Source organism: Triticum aestivum, chromosome 4B (assembly GCF_018294505.1).
Source record: "Triticum aestivum cultivar Chinese Spring chromosome 4B, IWGSC CS RefSeq v2.1, whole genome shotgun sequence".
Lineage (NCBI taxonomy): Eukaryota > Viridiplantae > Streptophyta > Magnoliopsida > Poales > Poaceae > Triticum > Triticum aestivum.
In genome coordinates this window covers 120444999-120467890 of record NC_057804.1, presented here as the reverse complement: position 1 = coordinate 120467890, position 22892 = coordinate 120444999, and the positions used below count along the sequence as shown (strand labels likewise).

Below are 22892 nucleotides of genomic sequence, written 5' to 3'. Positions count from 1 at the left end.
GACATAGGGGGAGTGTTGTTCTCTCAATGAACTTTCCCTCCCCCCATTATGCATAAAACGATCAACTCTTTCACAATAGCCATTTTTGATGGTACTTGTGCTTCAAAGACGAGTTTTGGTCATGGGCCCAAGGATAATTCTTCGCGGTGCCATACCAATTGACTCAAACATAGGTGGCTCCGGCCACCGCCCTCTCCTGAGAGAGGCCAGAGCTTGCTCTGTTTCGTGTGGTTGTTTGTGTTTGAGTTGTTTCTGGTCTGTTGTGTGTGTGTGTGTTGCCGCGTCGGTCCTCTCGTTCTTTTGGTTTTGCTTTCCATTTCTTTTTGAGCGTTAGCCGTTGGTCTAGATGCAGTGTGGTTGCTGAATCGGTACTACCGCTGGTGGCGAGCGGTACTACTGCTCTTAGCGGTACTACCGCCCTCCAGAGCGGTACTACCGCTCCCAGCGGTACTACCGCCCTCCAGAGCGGTACTACCGCTGTGAGGCGCGGGCTGGGGGTTATATCGGGGGCAGGGGGAGTTTCTTCTCCCCCATACCCATTCGCTCACCCCCTTCGCCCTGTTCATCTCTCTCTTCAGCAACCGGCGCCGCGGGAGGGCTCCGGTGGATCTCCCTCTCCGGGGTGCTCCTCTCTGTTTCCTTTGGTGGAATCGATCCCCACCTTGTCCTCTTGCCATGGATGCCGGTATTGCCCCCGTTCCCTGTTTCCTTTGGTCTAGATTTCCAATCTAGCGATCTAGGGGCAATAGCAGTTGCATCTCTAGATTTTTGTCCAGGTCTAGGCTTGAGTTGGATGGAGAATGCTTCTAGACTATTTGGATTAGTGTTTGGTTGGAGTATTTTTGAATTTGGTAGGACGGTAGTACCGGATCTGACCACTGTAGTAGGAAACTGTTGTTTCCCCGCCTCGAGCGGTACTACCGCTCTCCCAGAGCGGTACTACCGCTTGGAGCGGTACTACCGCTCAAGGGTCACGGTACTACCGCCTTCTACCCAGTTCCATCATCCTCCTACCTCTCAGTGATCTTTTTTGTTCGTGTTTGTGGCTTACGCTCGTTCTTTCTGGTTGTTTGCGTGTTTGTGTGTGTGGTTCCAGGTGATGAGGTTCCTGAGCATCAGGCTCGTCGTGTCAACCCCGATCGTGCCTCGTCCAAGCGCTACCGCACCACTGAGCCCACTGAGCCTGTCGGAGGATCTTCTAGTGCTCCACCTCCTCCCCAACTGCAGGAGAAGCCTGGAGTCAAGCCAAAGCCAAGCAAAACCGTGCCAGAAATGCCACCCAAGGAGTTCTGGGCAAGGCGCCGCCGCAACCCGTATGAGGTCGACCAAGATCCCACTTTGGTCAACCGTCCGTTCTGTAACAGGTTCCAGTTTGCCATCTATTTTGATGTTCTCAAAGCCAAGAAGAATCTCTATGTCAACGTGCACTCCATCGACACCGAGCATATGGAGAATGATCCTGACTACTTTGATGAAGCTCTTCAGATGTGCACTCAGCTGAACATTCTCGGGATCATGCAATTCAACAAGGACTATGATGCTGATATTGTGGCCCAATTCTATGCCACGGTTCACCTTGGGACCGATGAGGACAGGACTCTGACTTGGATGACAAATGGCAAGTTGCTGTCAGTCAAGTGGAAAGCTTTCATGCAGTTGATTGGGGTGGAAGATCTTGGACTTGAGTCTTCTGTCGGCTTTCGCCCCCACCGTCGCGCCAATGCCACTCACAAGCAAGCTCTGTGGCCCTACTGCACTCTGAGGATCAACCATGAGACGAAGAAGGAGACCTATGAGCTGCCTGCCTATCTGGACATTCTTCACCGTATCTTCAGAGAGACTCTTTTCCCTCGCATCGGGAATCTGGACCAGGTTCACTCTTATCTCGTGGACATGCTTCTCTTCTGTCAGCGGGAGAAGGGGCAGAGCACCGGAGAGTCCTTGGATATCTCTCATGTTATGTGGTCTGAGCTGGTTTCTGCTATCTCCGAGCGCAAGTGCCCGATTTATGGTCCGTTCATTATGCTGCTCATTGAGAAGGCCTGGGATCGTGTCTATCCCAAGGTGGTGCTGGAGATTGGAGAGTTGGTTTCTCACGATGTCAAGCGTCTGAGGAAGAAGGATAACTGGGGCACTCAGGCCCCTAGGACTGGAGTTCCTTCATCTGCTGCTGCCATGGAGACTGAGGAGGAGTTTGGGGCTGAGGCTGAGGATGAAGATGATGACTACGTGCCTTCTGAGGCAGAGCCCTCTTGGGCCAAGAAGCTCAAGATCAAGGTGAAGAAGCTGTTTTGCATGGAGTCTCACGGTCAGTACATGACTCATGTGGCTGAGAAGAAGGCCCGAGGTCGCCACAAGGAGCTCATGCGTCAGATGGGTGCTATTGTGATTAGTGGTTCTGAGGATCAGCTTACCGAGGAGGAGGAGTGGATTCAGCAGCACTGCCCCTGGACTGATTCTGATGCTGAGCACTTCCCGGCTGACGATGGTAACGCAGATGATCCCTCTGAGATCTGATGGGTGTCCATCGTTTGCCTTCACCTGGAGCCATAGCAACACTCCCTCTCCTTTTTGGTGTCTCGATGCCAAAGGGGGAGAGAGTTTAGGGATTTGCGTTTTGTGTCTTCCGTCTTTTGTGTTTGTGCTTTCGCTTGTTGCTTTATTTGGTTTGTGTCAGTGAGACCTAAGTTCTGGCTCTGTCAGTAAGACCTAAGCTCGAGTCATATGGTGTGAGACATATGCTACCTTATCTTTCCGTATCATTATCTATGTCTATCTAGCTTATGAGTTCCATGCTTATCCTGTTATATTTATGTTGCTCTCATATCTTGCTTAGGTAGTTGGTCTCTAAAATCTAGGGGGAGCATTGCTCCTGGCATCTGTGTCGTGCAGTCCAAAGCACTTTTCTAGGTAGCACACATCCAGGGGGAGCCCTTCGACATTTTAGGACGGTTATGCTTTTGCGCTTATCCTATATCTATCATATTGTGCAAATCTCGTATTGTCATCAATCCACCAAAAAGGGGGGGGGTTGTAAGGGCATATTTATTCCCAATATGTTTTGGTGATTGATGACAATGCTTGTGCGGACTAATTGTGTGTGTTTAGTTCTTTCAGAGATTCATCCATTGGCACGAGACGATTTCCTCCCCTCGGTGTTGTAATTCAAGACAGTGTAGCTCCTTCGTTTCATTGTTGGTGGACTAGTTTCGTAGGAGTCACCGTACTATCAAGAGGGGATCCGTTTTGGTAAGACTTGGGTGGAATCACACGTACACATCCTTATCACACCCGTCGTCTTTCCTTCCGCATCTCTGGAGCTGCCGTTTTCCCCTTACTATGCTCTGCTCTGCCCTAGCGGTAGTACCGCGTCCACAGCGGTAGTACCGCCGAAACTCCACAGCGGTAGTACTGCTCTCAGAGAGGTAGTACCGCTCTCAGAGCGGTAGTATCGCTTGGGTTTTTTGGCCGTAGTACCGCTGTGCGTCTGGGCTACTTCCGCCTCGATTCTCGAACGAATTTTTCATGTCGGTTTTTGCGGCACTAAGGGAGGTAGTAGGGGCGGTAGTACCGCTCTAAGCGGTAGTACCGCCCTTCCCTAGCGGTAGTACCGCCCTGGTGTCAGGGCCCTGGGTAGCGCGACAGTACCGCTGGGTCAAAGCGGTAGTACTGCCCGGAGCGGTAGTACCGCTCTTCCCTGGCGGTAGTACCGCCCTGGGGTCAGGGCCCCAGGCAGCGCGGTAGTACCGCTGGGTCGAGCGGTAGTACCGCCTGGAGCGGTAGTACCGCCCTTCCCTAGCGGTAGTACCGCTCTGTGCGGGGCTGGTGAGTGGGATAACGGTTGGATTGTTCTTCCCACTATATAAAGGGGTCTTCTTCCCCAAAGTTGACCTACCACTTTCCCCCAAAGCTCAATTGTTGCTCCAAGCTCCATTTTCGCCCGATCTCTCTCCCTAGCCAATCAAACTTGTTGATTTGCTCGGGATTGGTTGAGAAGGCCCAGATCTACACTTCCACCAAGAGAAATTTGATTCCCCCCACTTATCCCTAGCGGATCTTGTTACTCTTGGGTGTTGAGCACCCTAGACGGTTGAGGTCACCTCGAAGCCATACTCCATTGTGGTGAAGCTTCGTGGTGTTGTTGGGAGCCTCCAAGTGTTGTGGAGATTGCCCCAATCTTGTTTGTAAAGGTCCGGTTGCCGCCTTCAAGGGCTCCAATAGTGGAATCACGGCATCTCGCATTGTGTGAGGGCGTGAGGAGATTACGGTGGCCCTAGTGGCTTCTTGGGGAGCATTGTGCCTCCACACCGCTCTAACGGAGACGTACTTCCCCTTAAAAGGAAGGAACTTCGGTAACACATCCTCGTCTCCACCGGCTCCACTCTTGGTTATCTTGTCCCTTTACTTTTGCAAGCTTACTTGAGTTATATCCATTGCTTGCTTGTGTGCTTATTGTCTTTGCATCATATAGGTTGTCCACGTAGTTGCACATCTAGACAACCTATTTCATTGCAAGTTTTAATTTGTTAAAGAAAAGTCTAAAAATTGTTAGTTGCCTATTCACCCCCCCCCCTCTAGTCAACCATATCGATCCTTTCAAGGTCCCTTTGCAGCAACCCATGAGGTTTTGGGGTACTGCTCAGGCTTCCAATATGTTCCATCAGCATTGAGTTTCCTCACAAAGGCAATACCCTCTTTCCTAGGGTTCCTGTTGAGGATCTGCTTTTTAAGCACATCACAAAGAGTCTGATGTCCTTCGAGACTTTTGTACATGCCTGTCATGTACAATTCCTTCAGCCATGCATCATTAGTGATACTAGCAATGTCCTCAGATGAGGAATTAGTGATAGCAGAGACAGATGAAGAATGTCTAGCATTAGAAGCATTTGAACATTTAGGTGAAGAATTAGCAGTTTCATGTTCAATGCACTTCAGACATGGAGGAACAAATTCTTCCTGAGTAGCGCTGATTTGTTGAGCAAGTAATGAATCGCGCTCCTTCTGAAGATCTTCATAATCCACTCTTAGCTTCTCAAGATCTTGCTTTATTTGAAGAAATTCATAAGAAAGCTTCTCGTGATCAGATAAGAGAGTGTTATGATGACCTTGAAGGGTGTCAAACTTGGACTGAAGTCTCTGAAGACTCTCAGCCAAAGCTTTTGACTGATCCATTTCTTCACCCAACATATCATCGCTCTTATTTAGCATGTATTGAACTTTTTCCAAAGCTCTTTGTTGTTTAGTGGCAAGGGAAGCAAGTTTGACATAGCTGGGTCCAAATTCATCTCCAGATTCATCATCACTGGACTCGGATAGGCAGCATTCGGTTACCTTAGCACTTTTTGCCATAAGGCATGGTGAAGAAGATGATGATTCTGGCTCGAATGTCATCGCATTGAGATATTCCTTGTAATCCTCAAACCAAGGATCATGACATGTTCGATGACCTTCATAGACCTCAAAGAGCCGGTACCAAATTAGCTTCGCGTGATTGAGATGCATGATGTTCCTGAACTGATTTTGGGACAAAAACAGGAGCAGATGACATCCTTCGCTGTGAGGTTGAGTAGAGTGTACTTGCGAATGCCATCAGCCTCCGCCATCTTGCATAGATCGGCAAGACCAATCTCAGTGACGGTCCACAGTTCGCTGTCCATAGCCATGAGTCGCTTCTTCATCATGGCCTTCCACCGAGGATACTCATGACCGTCAAAGATGGGGCAGGATACATTCCTCATTCCTGTAGTCGACATAACTAAAACTCCAGGCGGTTAAACCAAAATCACACAGAACAAGGGAGTAACTTGCTCTAATACCAATTGAAAGTGCGTTATATCGACTAGAGGGGGATGAATAGGCGATTTTTATGAATTCTTCATTGAGGAATTTGCTAGTGAGGAAATTCCTAAATGAAGAACTACTTGCAGCGGAATTAGTACTCAAAAGTAAACATAGCAGAACACAAGCATAGTCATCATGATGAAATGAAGACACGCACAGAGTACATAAAGCGTAAGCACAGGATAACACAAGATGAAGACAGACAGACTGAAGAAATTGAACTGGGGAAATTGAGAAAGTCTTCACTCAAAGTCTTCAAACAGATATGAACAAGCACACAACAACTGAAATGAGGAAATGAAAGAGTTGAGGAAATAGAACCAGTAAACTTGTTGAAGACAATGATTTGGTAGACCAGTTCCAACTGTTGTCTCAGTTGTACGTCTGGTTGGAGCAGCTGAGTATTTAAACTCGAGGACACACAGTCCTGGACACACAGTCCTGAACACGCAGTCCAGGACACTTAGTCCTCACCGTACTCTCCTTGAGCTAAGGTCACTCAGACCTCGCCCAATCACTCGTGGTAAGTCTTCAGGTGACTTCCAAACCTTCACAGACTAGGTCACTTGGCGATCCACAATTCCTCTTGGATGCTCTAGACCATGACGCCTAACCGTCTCGAAGAAGCACAGTCTTCAAAGGTAACAAGCGTCGGATCCACGCAAGATCAATCTCTTCAGTGTTGCTCAATAACTTTGGGTTGTAGGTGTGTTGGGTTTGGGTTTTCCTCACTTGATGATTTTCGCTCAAAGTCCTCGGAGGATGGGATGCTCTCAAATGACAAGTGTCAGTTTCTCTCGGAGTAGCCAACCAGCTAGTGGTTGTAGGGGGCGGCTATTTATAGCCTAGGGAGCAGCCCGACATGATAAGACATAAATTCCCTTCATTGATATGACCGTTAGGTGGGTAGATATTTTGGGACAGCTGGCGCATAGCACAGCAACGGTCGGAATTTTGACTCTCAAATTCCTCAGGGCTATCATGTTCCTCACTGTGTAGGCAATCCGCACTGGCGAATTCCTAACTCCTCACACAGAACAAATTCCTCAGAGACCAGAAGAACTTCGTCTCTGTCACTGAAGAAATTGATTGAACTGTTTGAGATTTCCAATGGCTTCACTCGAAGGGATTGGTAGGTGTAGGATTTTGAGTTGAGCATCACATGGAAATTTTTCCTTAGTATTTCCTCGACCCCCTTTAACAGTATGGTGTTTCCTATGACTCAAGAAAGAGAAAATGAAACTACGAAAACAAAAGTCTTCACGCTTCATGTTCCTCGAATGATTGCCAAGTCTTCAAGGTCACACCAATTTCTTCACTCTCAAAGTCTTCATAAATCCAAAGTCTTCAGTTGAAGAACTTCATTTTTAGGGGTCGACTTTCTCTGTAAATATCAAACTCCTCATAGACTTATAGACCTGTGTACACTCACAAACACATCATTCCCTTAACCTATAAGTCTTCAATACACCAAAATCACTAAGGGGCACTAGATGCACTTACACACATATTTTAGTTGTTGTTGATTACGTTACTAAGTGGTTAGAAGCTATTCCAACTAGTAGTGTTGATCATAACACCTCTATTAAGATGCTTAAAGAAGTTATTTTTCCGAGGTTTGGAGTCCCTAGATACCTAATGACTGATGGTGGTTCACATTTTATTCATGGTGCTTTTCGTAAAATGCTTGCTAAGTATGATGTTAATCATAGAATTGCATCTCCATATCACCCACAGTCTAGTGGCCAAGTAGAACTGAGTAACAAAGAGCTTAAATTGATTTTGCAAAAGACTGCTAATAGATCTAGAAAGAATTGGTCCAAGAAACTTAATGATGCATTATGGGCTTATAGAACTGCATATAAAAGTCCTATGGGTATGTCTTCATATAAAATGATTTATGGAAAAGCATGTCACTTACCTCTCGAACTCGAACATAAGGCATATTGGGCCATTAAAGAGCTCAATTATGATTTCAATCTTGCCGGTGAGAAGAGGTTATTTGACATTAGCTCACTTGATGAATGGAGAACTCAAGCCTATGAGAATGCCAAACTGTTTAAAGAAAAAGTTAAAAGATGGCATGACAAAAGGATACAAAAGCGTGAGTTTAATGTAGGTGGTTATGTGTTGCTATTCAACTCTCGTTTAAGATTTTTTGTAGGAAAACTCCTCTCTAAATGGGAAGGTCCTTACGTTATCGAGGAGGTCTATTGTTTCGGTGCCATAAAAATCAACAACTTCGAAGGCACAAATCCGAAGGTGGTGAACGGTCAAAGAATCAAACACTATATCTTAGGTAATCCCATAAATGTTGAAACCAATGTTATTGAAACCGTAACCCCGGAGGAATACATAAGGGACACTTTCCAAGATGTTCCAAACCCCGAAAAGGAATAGGTATGTGGTACGATAAGTAAACCAACTCCAAAATAGTTCTAATAGCATTTTTTCTCCGTTTTGGAATATTTAAGAAAATAGGAAAAATAAGAAGTAGTCTGAAGAGGACACGAGGCATCCACGAGGGTGGAGGGCGCGCCCCTGCCTCATGGGCACCTCGTGTGCCCTCCGGACTCCATTTTCTTGCACTATACTTCTTTTGGTCGGTAAAAATTCATTATATAATCTCCCGAAGGTTTTGACCACCATACCACGACAAAATCCTCTATTTTTGTTTCGAGCTGTTTTTCTGACAGATCTAGATCACCATGATGTCTTCAAGCACCCCCAAGGACAAGTTTTTCGAGAAGGTCATCAAACCCTACCTCGCGGAGGTGCTGCAACACCCTCAAACCATTGAGATGCGTGAGGGGGTGCTGCACATCCGCGATGTTGAGGGACCAAGGAGGACCGAAAGCGTGGAGACAAGACTCGAAGCAATGGAACAACAAGTTTTCAAGAGCCAAGGGATGGTGGAACGCGGACTCAACGCCAACCACATGATGATCATGGAGTTCACCAACAACCATAAGCTGGATGCCAAGAATATTGGAGAGACCATCTTCAAGCTTCATGAGAAAATCGAACACCTCCAAGCCCAAATCTATGACCTACAAAACCAAAATTGTGAGTATGAATATAGATTCAAGAGGATAAGTTTGGCTGCAGATTTGAGGATCCTGGAGACTCGATCATCCTTCTATGATGGTGATCCTATGCCTTGGAAGATGGACTATAAGCCTACATCATCAACAACTCCATCATCACCACCTCCGAAGAAGGAGACATAAACACATGGGTATGGGCACTCCCTTTGGCAACTGCCAAGCTTAGGGGAGGTGCCCCGGTATCGTATCACCATCACACTCCTATCTTTATCGTTTTTCTTAGTTTGATCCTTTTAGTAATATCTTAATCTAGTAGAATAAAGTTTTGGTATGATTTAGTTTTGAGTTTTGCTTTATGATCCTTCTATGTAATCGAGTCCGTGAGCTATATATAATAAAGATTAGTGTTGAGAAAGGGCTTGATTATCTTACTTTGATCTTGAGGGAATAAAAGAAAGAATAAAAAGAAATAAAAGAGATCATATGGATCTTATGGAGAGTAATGACTTCACATATTAAGAGTATGATGAATAAAAGTTGTTGAGAGTTGGCAAACATAGTTTTGGTCATCGTTGCAACTAATATGAAGTAATAAAGAAAGAGATATTTTCACATATAAATATACTATCTTGGACATCTTTTATGATTGTGAGCACTCATTAAAATATGACATGCTAAAAAGTTGATGTTGGACAAGGAAGACAACGTAATGGGTTATGTTTTCTTATATCCGAGATAAAGTATATTGTCATGGATCATCCAACATGTTGAGCTTGCCTTTCCCTCTCATGCTAGCCAAAATTCTTTGCACCAAGTAGAGATACTACTTGTGCTTCCGAATATCCTTAAACCCAGTTTTGCCATGAGAGTCCACCATACCTACCTATGGATTGAGTAAGATCCTTCAAGTAAGTTGTCATTGTTGTATGCAATAAAAATTGCTCTCTAAATATGTATGATTTATTAGTGTGGAGAAAATAAGCTTTATACGATCTTGTGATATGGAAGCAATAAAAGCGACGGAATGCATAATAAAGGTCCATATCACAAGTGGCAATATAAAGTGACGTTCTTTCGCATTAAGATTTTGTGCATCCAACCATAAAAGCACATGACAACCTCTGCTTCCCTCTGCGAAGGGCCTCTTTTTATTCTTGTCTTATACATTATGCAAGAGTCATGGTGATCTTCACCTTTCCTTTTTACATTTCATCCTTTGGCAAGCACCTTGTGTTGGAAAGATCCTGATATATATATCCGATTGGATGTAAGTTAGCATGAACTATTATTGTTGACATTACCCTTGAGGTAAAAGGTTGGGAGGCAACACTATAAGCCCCTATCTTTCTCTGTGTCCGATTAAAACTTCATACCCATAAGTATTGCGTGAGTGTTAGCAATTGTGTAAGACTAAATGATAGTTGAGTATGTGGACTTGCTGAAAAGCTCTTATATTGACTCTTTCCGATGTTATGATAAATTGCGATTGCTTCAATGACCGAGATTATAGTTTGTTAGTTTTCAATGAAGTTTCTGATTCATACTTGATATTGTGGATAGATTATTACTTGAGCATAAGAAATCATATGATAATATATATATATATATATGTTGCTGTTATAAGAATGATCATGATGCCCTCATGCCCTCATATCCGTATTTTGTTTTATCGACACCTCTATCTCTAAACATGTGGACATATTTTTTGTTATTGGCTTCCTCTTGAGGATAAGTGAGGTCTAAGCTTGGGGGAGTTGATACGTCCATTTTGCATCATGCTTTTTTATCGATATTTATTGCATTATGGGTTGTTATTACATGTTATGTCACAATACTTATGCCTATTCTCTCTTATTTTACAAGATTTACATGAAGAGGGAGAATGCCGGCAGCTGGAATTCTGGGCTAGAAAAGGAGCAAATATTAGAGACCTATTCTGCACTGCTCCAAAAGTCCTGAAACTCCACAGAAGTTATTTTTGGAATTAATAAAAAATACTGAGCGAAGAAAATACCAGAGGAGGGCCACCCACCGTCCATGAGGGTGGGGGCGTGCCCTACCCCCCTGGGCGCGCCCCCTTCCTCGTGGGCCACCTGGCAGGCCTTTGATACGTCTCCAACGTATCTATAATTTTTTATTGTTCCATACTATTATATTACCCATTTTGGATGTTTACGGGCTTTACTTTACACTTTTAATCATTTTTTGGGACTAACCTACTAACTGGAGGCCCATCCCATATTGCTGTTTGTTTTGCCTATTTCAGTGTTTCGAAGAAAAGGAATACCAAACGGAGTCCAAACGGAATGAAACCTTTGGGAGCGTGATTTTTGAAACAAACGTGATCCAGAGGACTTTTGTCCCATTAAATTTAGCCCTTTTGATTACTTTTGCTTGCCTCAAAGAAAACTTGCTGCTGAACATAGAGAATATGAGATGAGTTTTCGTGATCTATCTTATTATCATGGCACTACTTAGATCTATCCTCGCTTTTATGCCTAGCTAGGGGTGTTAAACGATAGCGCTAGTGGGGAGGCAACCCAATTTTATTTGTGTTTTTTGTTTTTGCTTCTGTTTATTAATAAATTTTGCATCTACCTTCTATTTAGATGTGTTTTCATGTTTTATTTAGTGTTTGTGCCAAGTAGAACCTATACGATAACCTATGGTGATAGTTAATTTGATTCTGCTGAAAAACAGAAACTTTGCACGCACGAAACTTATTTTAGTAATTCACAGAAACGTGATTTTGCATTGATTCTTTTTGCTGTAGATCAATAGACAAATTTCTCAGGACTTCCTATTTTTGTAGGATTTTTAGAGTTCCAGAATTATTCGAGAGTTACAGATTGCTACCGACTATTCTGTTTTTGACAAATTCTGCCTTTCGTGTGTTGTTTGCTTATTTTGATGCATCTATGGCTAGTATTAAGTGGTATGAACCATAGAGAAGTTGGAATAAAGTAGGTTTAACACCAATATAAATAAATAATTAGTTCATTACAGTACCTTATATGGTGGTTTTTCTTTCTTTCACTAACAGAGCTTATGAGATTTCCTGTTGAGTTTTGTGTTGTGAAGTTTTCAAGTTTTGGGTAAAGATTTGATGGACTATGGAATAAGGAGTGGCAAGAGCCTAAGCTTGGGGATGCCCAAGGCACCCCAAGATATTCAATAATAGCCAAAAGCCTAAGCTTGGGGATGCCCCCAGAAGGCATCCCCTCTTTCGCCTTCGTTTATCGGTAACTTTACTTGGAGCTATATTTTTATTCGCCACATGATATATGTTTTGCTTGGAGCGTCTTGTATGATATTAGTCTTTGCTTTTTAGTTTTCCACAATCATCCTTGCTGTACACACATTTTGGGAGAAGCCCACTTGATTAGAATTTATTAGAATACTCTATGTGCTTCACTTATATCTTTTGAGCTAGATAGTATTTGCTCTAGTACTTCACTTATATCTTTTAGAGCACGGCGGTGGCTTAATTTTGAAGAAATTGTTGATCTCTCATGCTTCACTTATATTATTTTGAGAGTCTTTTAGAACAATATGGTATTTGTTATGGTTATAAATTTGGTCCTAGAATGATGGGCATCCAAGTTGGTATAATAAATCTATCATAGAAAGTGCATTAAACACTATGATCAATTTGATGCTTGATAATTGTTTTGAGATATAGAGGTGGTAATGTTAGAGTCATGCTAGTGGGTAATTATGAAATTGAGAAATACTTATGTTGAAGTTGGCAAGTCCTGTAGCATGCACGTATGGTAAAAGTTGTGTGACAAATTTGTTGCATGAGGTGCTCTTTTAATTGTCTTCCTTATGAGTGGAGGTCGGGATCGCGCGATGGTTAACTTCTACCGACCCTTCCCCTAGGAGCATGCGCAGTAGTACTTTGCTTCGAGGGCAAGTAGACTTTTGCCATAAGTATATGAGTTCTTTATGACTAATGTGAGTCCATGGATATACGCACACTCACCCTTCCACTTTGCTAGCCTCTATTATACCGCGCAACTTTTGCCGGTATCATGCACCCATTATTTACCTTCCTCAAAACAGCCACCATACCTACCTATTATGGCATTTCCATAGCCATTCCGAGATATATTGCCATGCAACTTTCCACCGTTCTGTTATTATGACACGCTCCATCATTGTCATATTGCTCTTTGCATGATCATGTAGTTGACATCGTATTTGTGGCAAGGCCACCTTCATAATTTTCATACATGTCACTCTTGATTCATTGCATATCCCGGTACACCGCCGGAGGCATTCATATAGAGTCATATTTTGTTCTAAGTATTGAGTTGTAATTCTCGAGTTGTAAATTAATAAAAGTGTGATGATCTTCATTTTTAGAGCATTGTCCCAAGTGAGGAAAGGATGATGAAGACTATGATTCCCCCACAAGTCGGGATGAGACTTCGGACTTAAAAAAAAGAGGCCAAAGAGCCCACCAAATAAAAAAAGGCCAAAAAAAAGAGAAAGGCCAAATAAAAAAATGAGAGAAAAAGAGATAAGGGACAATGCTACTATCTCTTTTCCACACTTGTGCTTCGAAATAGCACCATGATCTTCATGATAGAGAGTCTCTTGTGTTGTCACTTTCATATACTAGTGGGAATTTTTCATTATAGAACTTGGCTTGTATATTCCAATGACGGGCTTCCTCAAAATGCCCTAGGTCTTCGTGAGCAAGCAAGTTGGATGCACACCCACTTAGTTTCTTTTGTTGAGCTTTCATACATTTATAGCTCTAGTGCATCCATTGCATGGCAATCCCTACTCACTCACAATGATATCTATTGCTGGGCATCTCCATAGCCCGTTGATATGCCTAGTTGATGTGAGACTATCTTCTCCCTTTTTGTCCTCACAACCACCAACATATACCACATATAGTGTTATGTCCATGGCTTACACTCATGTATTGCGTAAGAGTTGAAAAAGCTGAAGCGCGTTCAAAAGTATGAACCAATTGCTTGGCTGAAACCGGGGTTGTGCATGATGGGAGTATTTTGTGTAATGAAGATGAAGCATGGCCTAACTATATGATTTTGTAGGGATAAGCTTTCTTTGGCTATGCTATTTTGATAGGACATGATTATTTGTTAGTATGCTTCGAGTATTACTATTTTTTATGTTTTATAAGAATTTATCTTGAATCATTTGGATCTGAACAATCATGCCACAATAAAGAAAATTACATTGAGAATTATGCTAGGTAGCATTCCACATCAAAAATTCTGTTTTTATCATTTATCTACTCGAGGACAAGCAGGAATTAAGCTTGGGGATGCTTGATACGTCTCCAACGTCTCTATAATTTTTTATTTGTTCCATGCTATTATATTACCCGTTTTGGATGTTTATGGGATTTACTTTACACTTTTATATCATTTTTTCGGACTAACCTACTAAACGGAGGCCCAGCCCGTATTGCTGTTTTTTTTGCCTATTTCAGTGTTTCGAAGAAAAGGAATACCAAACGGAGTCCAAACAGAATGAAACCTTCGGGAGCGTGATTTTTGGAACAAACGTGATCCAGAGGACTTGGGGTGCAAGTCAAGAAGCAATCGAGAAGGACACGAGGGTGGAGGGCGCCCCCCCCCTACTGGGCATGCCCCCTATCTCGTGGGCCCCTCGGGCGTCCACCTACCTACTTCTTCCTCCTATATATACCCACGTACCCCGAGAACATCAGAGGCGACCACGAAAAACTATTTCCACCACCGTAACCTTCTGTATTCGCGAGATCCCATCTTGGAGCCTTCGCCGGCGCTTCGCCGGAGGAGGAATCAACCACAGAAGGCTTCTACATCAACACCATAGCCTCTATGATGAGTTGTGAGTAGTTTACCACAAACCTTTGGGTCCATAGTTATTAGCTAGATGGCTTCTTCTCTCTCTTTGAATCTCAATACAATGTTCTCCTCGATCTTCTTGGAGATCTATTCGATGTAACTCTTTTTGCGGTGTGTTTGTTGAGATCCGATGAATTGTGGGTTTATGATCAAGTTTATCTATGAGAAATATTTGAATCTCCTCTGAATTCTTTTATGTGTGATTAAGTTGTCTTTGCAAGTCTCTTCGAATTATCAGTTTGGTTTGGCCTACTAGATTGATCTTTCTTGCAATGGGAGAAGTGCTTAGCTTTGGGTTCAATCTTACAGTGTCCTTTCCCAGTGACAGCAGGGGCAGCAAGGCACGTATTGTATTTTTGCCATCGAGGATAAAAAGATGGGGTTTATATCATATTGCACGAGTTTATCCCTCTACATCATGTCATCTTTCTTAATGCGTTACTCTGTTCTTTATGAACTTAATACGCTAGATGCATGCTGGATAGCGGTCGATGTGTGGAGTAATAGTAGTAGATGTAGGTAGGAGTCGGTCTATTTGTCACGGACGTGATGCCTATATACATGATCATGCCTAGATAATCTCATAATTATTCGCTTTTCTATTAATTGCTCGATAGTAATTTGTTCACCCACCGTAATACTTATGCTATCTTGAGAGAAGCCACTAGTGAAACCTATGGCCCCCGAGTCTATCTTTTATCATATAAGCTTTTAATCTACTTTTACTTGCATCTTTACTTTTCCAATCTATATCATAAAATACCAAAAATATATTTATCTTATCATATTATCTCTATCAGATCTCACTTTCGCAAGTGGTCGTGAAGGGATTGACAACCCCTTTATTGCGTTGGTTGCGAGTTCTTGTTTGTTTGTGTAGGTGCGTGGGACTTTTGAGGAACCTCCTACTGGATTGATACCTTGGTTCTCAAAAACAGAGGGAAATACTTATGCTACTATTGCTGCATCACCCTGTCCTCTTCAAGGAAAACCAATGCAAGCTCAAGACGTAGCAGCCTCCGGTGCCCATCTTCTGCTATATGAAGTATTTTACACTGGAAAAAATCATAAGCAAGCTTTCGGGACGAGACGCCGCCGCCACGAGGCGGCACCAATCTAGGGCTCCGACGAAGCTGTTCTGCCGGGGAAACATCCCCCCGGGAGGGGGAAATCATCACCATCGATCCTCTCGTCGGGAGGGGGTCAATATCCATCAACATCTTCACCAGCACCATCTCCTCTCAAACCCTAGTTCATCTCTTTGTATCCAATCTTTGTCTCAAAGCCTCAGATTGGTACATGTGGGTTGCTAGTAGTGTTGATTACTCCTTGTAGTTGATGCTAGTTGGTTTATTCAATGGAAGATCATATGTTCAGATCCTTTATGCATATTAATACCCCTCTGATTATGAACATGAATATGATTTGTGAGTAGTTACGTTTGTTCCTGAGGACATGGGAGAAGTCTTGCTATAAGTAGTCATGTGAATTTGGTAGTCGTTCGATATTTGGATGAGATGTATGTTGTCTCTCCTCTAGTGGTGTTATGTGAACGTCGACTACATCACACTTCACCATTGTTTGGGCCTAGAGGAAGGCATTGGGAAGTAATAAGTAGATGATGGGTTGCTAGAGTGACAGAAGGTTAAACCCTAGTTTATGAGTTGCTTCGTAAGGGGCTGATTTAGATCTATATGTTTCATGCTATGGTTAGGTTTACCTTAATACTTCTTTTGTAGTTGCGGATGCTTGCAATAGGGGTTAATCATAAGTGGGATGCTTGTCCAAGAAAGGGCAGTACCCAAGCACCGGTCCACCCACATACCAAATTATCAAAGTATCGAACGCGAATCATATGAGCGTGATGAAAACTTGCTTGACGATAATTCCCACGTGTCCTCGGGAGCGCTTTTCTCTATATAAGAGTTTGTCCAGGCTTGTCCTTTGCTACAAAAAGGATAGGGCCACCTTGCTGCACCTTGTTTACTTTTGTTACTTGTTACCCGTTACGAATTACCTTATCACAAAACTATCTGTTACCGATAATTTCAGTACTTGCAGAGAATACCTTACTGAAAACTGCTTGTCATTTCCTTCTGCTCCTCGTTGAGTTCGACACTCTTACTTATCGAAAAGACTACGATAGATCCCCTACACTTGTGGTTCATCAGAGCTTTGTAGGCATAGAAATTTGCAAAATACATACAAATCTGAATGTGACAGGCCCGTTGACTAAACTTTTCTCACAAGCAAAACATGATCACACCTTAGTACTCTTTGGGTGTTAATTACGTGGCGATGTGAACTAGATTATTGACTCTAGTAAACTCTTTGGGTGTTGGTCACATGGCAATGTGAACTATGGGTGTTAATCACATGGCGATGTGAACTAGATTATTGACTCTAGTGCAAGTGGGAGACTGATGGAAATATGCCCTAGAGGCAATAATAAAATGGTTATTATTATATTTCATAAATCACGATAATGGTTTATTATTCATGCTAGAATTGTATTGACCGGAAACTTAAATACATGTGTGGATACATAGACAAATATCGTGTCCCTAGTGAGCCTCTACTAGACTAGCTCATTGATCAAAGATGGTTAAGGTTTCCTAACCATAGACATGAGTTGTCATTTGATAACGGAATCACATCATTAGGAGAATGATGTGATGGACAAGACCCATCCGTTAGCTTAGCATATTGATCGTTCAGTTTATTGCTATTACTTTCTTAATGTCAAATACACATTCCTTCAACTACGAGGTTATGCAACTCTCGGATACCGGAGGAATACCTTGTGTGCAATCAAACGTCACAACGTAACTGGATGATCATAAAGATGCTCTACAGGTATCTCCGAAGGTGTTTATTGAGTTGGCATAGATCGAGATTAAGATTTGTCACTCCGAGTATCAGAAAGGTATCTCTGGGCCCTCTTGATAATACACATCATAAGCTTGCAAGCAAATGACTAAGGAGTTAGTCGCGAGGTGATATATTATGGAACGAGTAAAGAGACTTGCCAGTAACGAGATTGAACTAGGTATGAAGATACCGACGATCGAATCTCGGGCAAGTAACATACCGATGGACAAAGGGAATTACGTATGTTGTCATAACGGTTCGACCGATAAAGATCTTCGTATAATATGTAGGAGCCAATATGGGCATCTAAGTTCCGCTATTAGTAATTGACCGGAGAGGTGTCTCGGTCATGTCTACATAATTCTCGAACCCGTAGGGTCCGCACGCTTAACGTTCATTGACGATATAGTGTTATATGAGTTATATGATTTGGTGACCGAATGTTGTTCGGAGTCCCGGATGAAATCACGAACATGACGAGGAGTCTCGAAATGGCCGAGATGTAAATATTGATATATAGGATGATGATATTCAGACACCGAAATAGTTTCAGAATGCATTGGGTAATCACCGGGTCACCGGAAGGGGTTCCGGACACCCGCGGTAAGTGTATGGGCCTAATGGGCCAAAGCGGGGGGGGGGGGGTCACCGAGTTGAACGTGTGCAGAACGCGGAAGTGCCGTACGTTCGATACTTGATTGGTTGGAGCGCGAAGAAGTTCGACTACACTTCGTTGCTATGCACCTCCATGGATATATCTTCCGTGTGAGTAGGAATATTTTTTGTTTTCTATGCAACGTATCCCAACAACTTTGACTATAAATTTAATTAATAGACTAAGAAATATGTATCACAAAAAAAATATTGCAAGGAACCAGTTTCAAATGCAAATCCAGTAGTATCTTTTTGTAGCATGCACTTTATATTCTGTTTGTTGTATGGATAATCAGAATTTGATCCCAAACATGAGGGGTTTAGTAAACCGGGAGGGAGTAAGCACTTAGAGACTCTTCAACAAGTTCAAAAGAAACTTTTCCGAAAATTACTTTTACGGGGTGTCCATATAATTCATGGGAGGTTTCCGTGAGGTGCTTTAGCAAGTCCCCTAAATACTTCCTTTGAAAGTGTTTTTTTAGCAGTGGCGCGACGACGACGAACAATGGGCGACGACGGCAAGCGGGTGGGTGGGTGATGTGACGACGATGGTCGTCGTGTGTGGCGGCAGACTCCGCTGGCGGCGTGCTGATATGGCATTTCTACAGAAAGCCATCTTTCCCATGGTGAGAGGGGAAGTTGAGCTTTTTTTTTCCGGGTCATTACAAAATTTAGCGTTTAACGAAACTGGTTAGACATTTTTTTGGGCCCAACTTTGCTGATGCTCTCTCTTATTCGTCTAGGCCCCTCTACGCGGCCTTGTTGATCGTGTTCACCCGTATGCCGCGTCCCCCTGCTGCTCATTTCCGTATACCGCTCCCATCTCACACAACCCCCTTAAACCCCAGAAGCCTCCATCCGCGGCGGCCCCCACGAAAACCCTAGCCCGCCATGGCCCTCGCGCTCCGCCTCCGTCGGGCCCTCGCCGCCGCCTCCACCTCCGCATCCCTCCTCCGTCCGACTGCCTCCGCCGCGGCACCCCCCCATCGGGCCCCCCTCCTCGCCCCTTTCGTCGCGCCGCTGCCGCGCCCGTTCCTCCCCGGGGGCGCCGCCGGCTTCCGGTCGACGGCGGCGACAGCGGCACGGGGTAACTACGGCGGTGGGGCGGACGACGCCAAAATCGACCCCGACGAGATCCTCTTCGAGGGGTGCGACTACAACCACTGGCTCATCACCATGGAGTTCCCCGACCCCAAGCCCTCCCGCGAGGAGATGATCGAGACCTACCTGCAGACCCTCGCCAAGGTCGTCGGAAGGTATAACGAAGTCCCCCTTATTTCGTTTCTCGTCAGAAATCTGTGAATCGATCAGGAATTGGACTTTTCCTCGTGTCGAATTAGTCTTATTTCGTTTCTCATCAGAAATGTGTGAATCGGTTAGGAATCGGACTTGTCTCGTGTCGAATCAATCTCAGAAGGGTGAGTCTGATCGCTTTGATTTCTCGTGATTGAACGCTGCGGATGTGTGGTATTCATTTGGTTCTGATATATGGTGTGCTGTTAGTTTGATTGTCGTTCCATATTAATTTTTTATTAACAAAGGTTTACAATACTAATCTGTAGTTGCAATTGCTGCAATCATTGAGCTGCTTGTTGCTTTTTCAAGTGAGTGGGTGATAGCTTTGAGGGTGGCTGTCATGTTTATTTTGGTGGCTATGGATCTGAATTATGTCAACAAAGTTTGATTCTTGCGATAATGTGCCTTGTTCTACTTATGGCGACTAAAACGTTTGAAAATTTTCTATGCTCGATAGCTCCAGTGGTTTAGTCGTGAGTGATGCAATTTTTGTGTGCGCCATCAACATTTTTTGACTTCAGTAAACAAGAATTATGGAACGGAGGGAGTAGTTTGACACACTTATGTCAAGTAACATTATTCTGTCTGGAGCATTTTTGTATGTGTGGTGATTTGAAGTATTCAAGATATTTTAAATCCACTGCTATTTATTATTTCCTGACTGTAAAGACATGCATTTTCCATAATCCAACCATACATTTAATCCTGCCTTTTTTAGTTAGGGCTCTCCACTAAACTAGACGTGGGCCACTAGGCAGAAATATCAGAAGTAGCACCTCGAGATTGACCTGAAAACTAATATTCGTTTGCGCTGTCAGCTTTGTTGCTTTCTTCTGTATGAAATTAGAATAGTAATTAACTGGTTATAAAGGGAAATATAGAATAATTTGATTTTGGAGAATGGCAATGGTAATTTTTCATAACGTTATGGTAATATATAACTTAAGTCATTATGAGATCTACATCTAGTATTTTGAATGTACTTTTCAGTTCAAGGATCCCTTATCTGTCATAGTTACTGCAGTATGTTCTTATTCATTGAATTTGATGGTCACTGTTAGCGAATGGTCTGTTTCTACACCAATGAATACTGCTAGCGAATGGTTCCCTATATTTGATGGTTCTGTTTCCGCTCTTAAAAGGTTAAGTCGTTGCTCTTGCTCTTGCCTAGAATTTGTAAAGCTGTTGCTTATCAAATTGATGTCTCTGAAATTATCTAGTGAAGGCATGCCCTTATTTATGATGCTAATGTTTCTTCTGACTGATGTGTAAGCAATGTAATATAATTTGCAACATTTAGCTGAGCTCTTAGCTTCTTGTAGTTATGAGGAGGCTAAGAAGAGGATGTATGCTCTTAGTACAACAACATATGTTGGTTTTCAAGCTGTAATGACTGAGGAAATGTCAGAAAAGTTTCGCGGTGAGATGATGTGATATCTAGACTTATATTCTGTTTGGAATGTTTGTTATTCTATAAATTTAAATACCTTCTTTTTTTACATTTTGATCAGGATTGCCTGGAGTTGTTTTTATCTTGCCTGATTCATATTTATACCCAGAGACAAAGGAGTATGGAGGTTTGTTGTATTCTTGTTCATCAAGTACTGTTTAGTAAGTTCATATGCCCCTGATCTTATCTGTATGTGTGAATTGGTTTCAACAGGAGACAAATACGAGAATGGTGTCATAACTCCAAGACCACCACCTGTTCAGTATAGCAAACTGTCAAGGAATGATAGAAACCGCAACTATCGTGGAAATTACGAAAACAGTCCTCCACCGCAAGGTAATTACCAGAACAGTCCACCTCACGGAAATTACCAGAACAGGTCACCACAAGGAAACTTCCAAGGGTCCCGCCCACAGCAAGACGTAAGAGGCTACGCTCCACAGCAGAATTACACACAAGCTGGACAAGATGGTAGAGGTTATGGGAGGAATGATTCCGCCGACCGTCCAGGTTACAATGCGCCTGGTGGGTACCAAGGGCGTGTAAATGAAGCCGGTCAAGGTTTCCAAGATCCACAAGAGCGCAGGAGTTTCTCGCAAGGACAGGAAGGAGATCTCAGGCCTGGTGGCCCTTCAGCACCTGGAAATTATGGTCAACCGCCTGCACCTGGAAATTATGGTCAACCACCTGCACCTGGAAATTATGGTCAACCGCCTGCACCTGGAAATTATGGTCAACCGCCTGCACCTGGAAATTACGGTCAACCGCCTGCTCCTGGATCCTATGGGAAGCCATCTGAACCTCCAGCTTATGGGCAACCGTCTGGGTCGAGATATCCTGGAGGTAACCAAGGGGCTCCTGGTTATGGTGGAGACAACAGACAGGGTGCAGCGCCTGCATATGGAGGAGATAACTTGCAAGGGGTTTCTGGTCAGTATCCTAGCCCAGGTGAAGGACAACAAGGGAACTGGCAGGTATGAAAGCCTTTGTCATATGACTTTTACTGGCACTATAGACAAGTACTCCCTCTGTAAAGAAATATAAGAGCGTTTAGATCACTGAAGTAACAATCCAAACGCTCTTATATTTCTTTATGGAGGGAGTATTTGATTGAAGATGACCAATATTGATTTCTTCTGTCCATAAAGCTTAAATTTGCACAATTTGTCCATAAAGCTGTACATTGAAGCACCTATGAATATAACTTTATCATGCCTGTAGCTCTTGCCTACTGATGGTTTGAAGTTTGTATGTTCACCGTTAGATTTGTAGTTTCAACATGTCTCGGAAGTGGACTAAATTTTTGGCCTTAAATTCTCATGCCCATCTGTTTGGTAAAACACTAGAGCAACGAACCTGCTAGGTCCTTAAATGTAAATGCAAGCATATACGGGGTACTATTAAATTTTGTATTAGGAAATCCTGGCGCATACATCAACCCTGAGGAATATGCCTATGATAAATTGTGTCTGCAGTTTTGCTTATACCGTTAATCTTTTCTTATCACTGATGATTCTTCATTTTGGTGTCGTGCAGGGTAGGCAGTAAGGACCTGATGAGAAGTAGCTTCACTTAAGAACAAGGCATTAGTTCCTCTACTTGAAATGTAGAAATTTCCACCTGTAAAATAAACAGCTGAACTACTTTATTGTGTCTTGTTGCCTGCATTCGCATCAGACTTATTATTGATGTGCGTTACTATCTCTTGTAGCCATAGATTTGACGTTTGGAAAGGCTTGTGGAGTCTGGAGTGGTCCGTGCTTTTGATGAATGTTTCGTGTTTTATTTGTCATAGAATTTGTGATGTATTCTTCCAACTTACGCTACAAGCAGTAGAATTGTTGCTTCTGATGGCCCTTA

General features: G+C 43.2%; 1 protein-coding gene across 1 annotated transcript; it reads left to right on the top strand.

Annotated features, from left to right (window-relative positions):
- The first annotated feature begins 19085 nt into the window (after positions 1 to 19085).
- LOC123091396 (multiple organellar RNA editing factor 1, mitochondrial) lies at positions 19086 to 22892 on the top strand. Its single transcript, XM_044512895.1, has 5 exons — positions 19086 to 19542; positions 20905 to 21002; positions 21094 to 21159; positions 21246 to 22006; positions 22569 to 22892. The coding sequence occupies exons 1-5, from the start codon at positions 19178 to 19180 to the stop codon at positions 22578 to 22580; spliced, it is 1302 nt and encodes a 433-aa protein (XP_044368830.1). The 5' UTR covers positions 19086 to 19177; the 3' UTR covers positions 22581 to 22892.

Bases quoted from the DNA above. Each gene is read 5' to 3' on its own strand.
- LOC123091396 (XM_044512895.1), top strand. From the start codon at position 19,178: ATGGCCCTCGCGCTCCGCCTCCGTCGGGCCCTCGCCGCCGCCTCCACC. The intron at 19,543-20,904 runs GTATAACGAAGT...AGCTTCTTGTAG, and splicing joins CTCGCCAAGGTCGTCGGAAG to TTATGAGGAGGCTAAGAAGA. The intron at 21,003-21,093 runs GTGAGATGATGT...CATTTTGATCAG, and splicing joins AATGTCAGAAAAGTTTCGCG to GATTGCCTGGAGTTGTTTTT.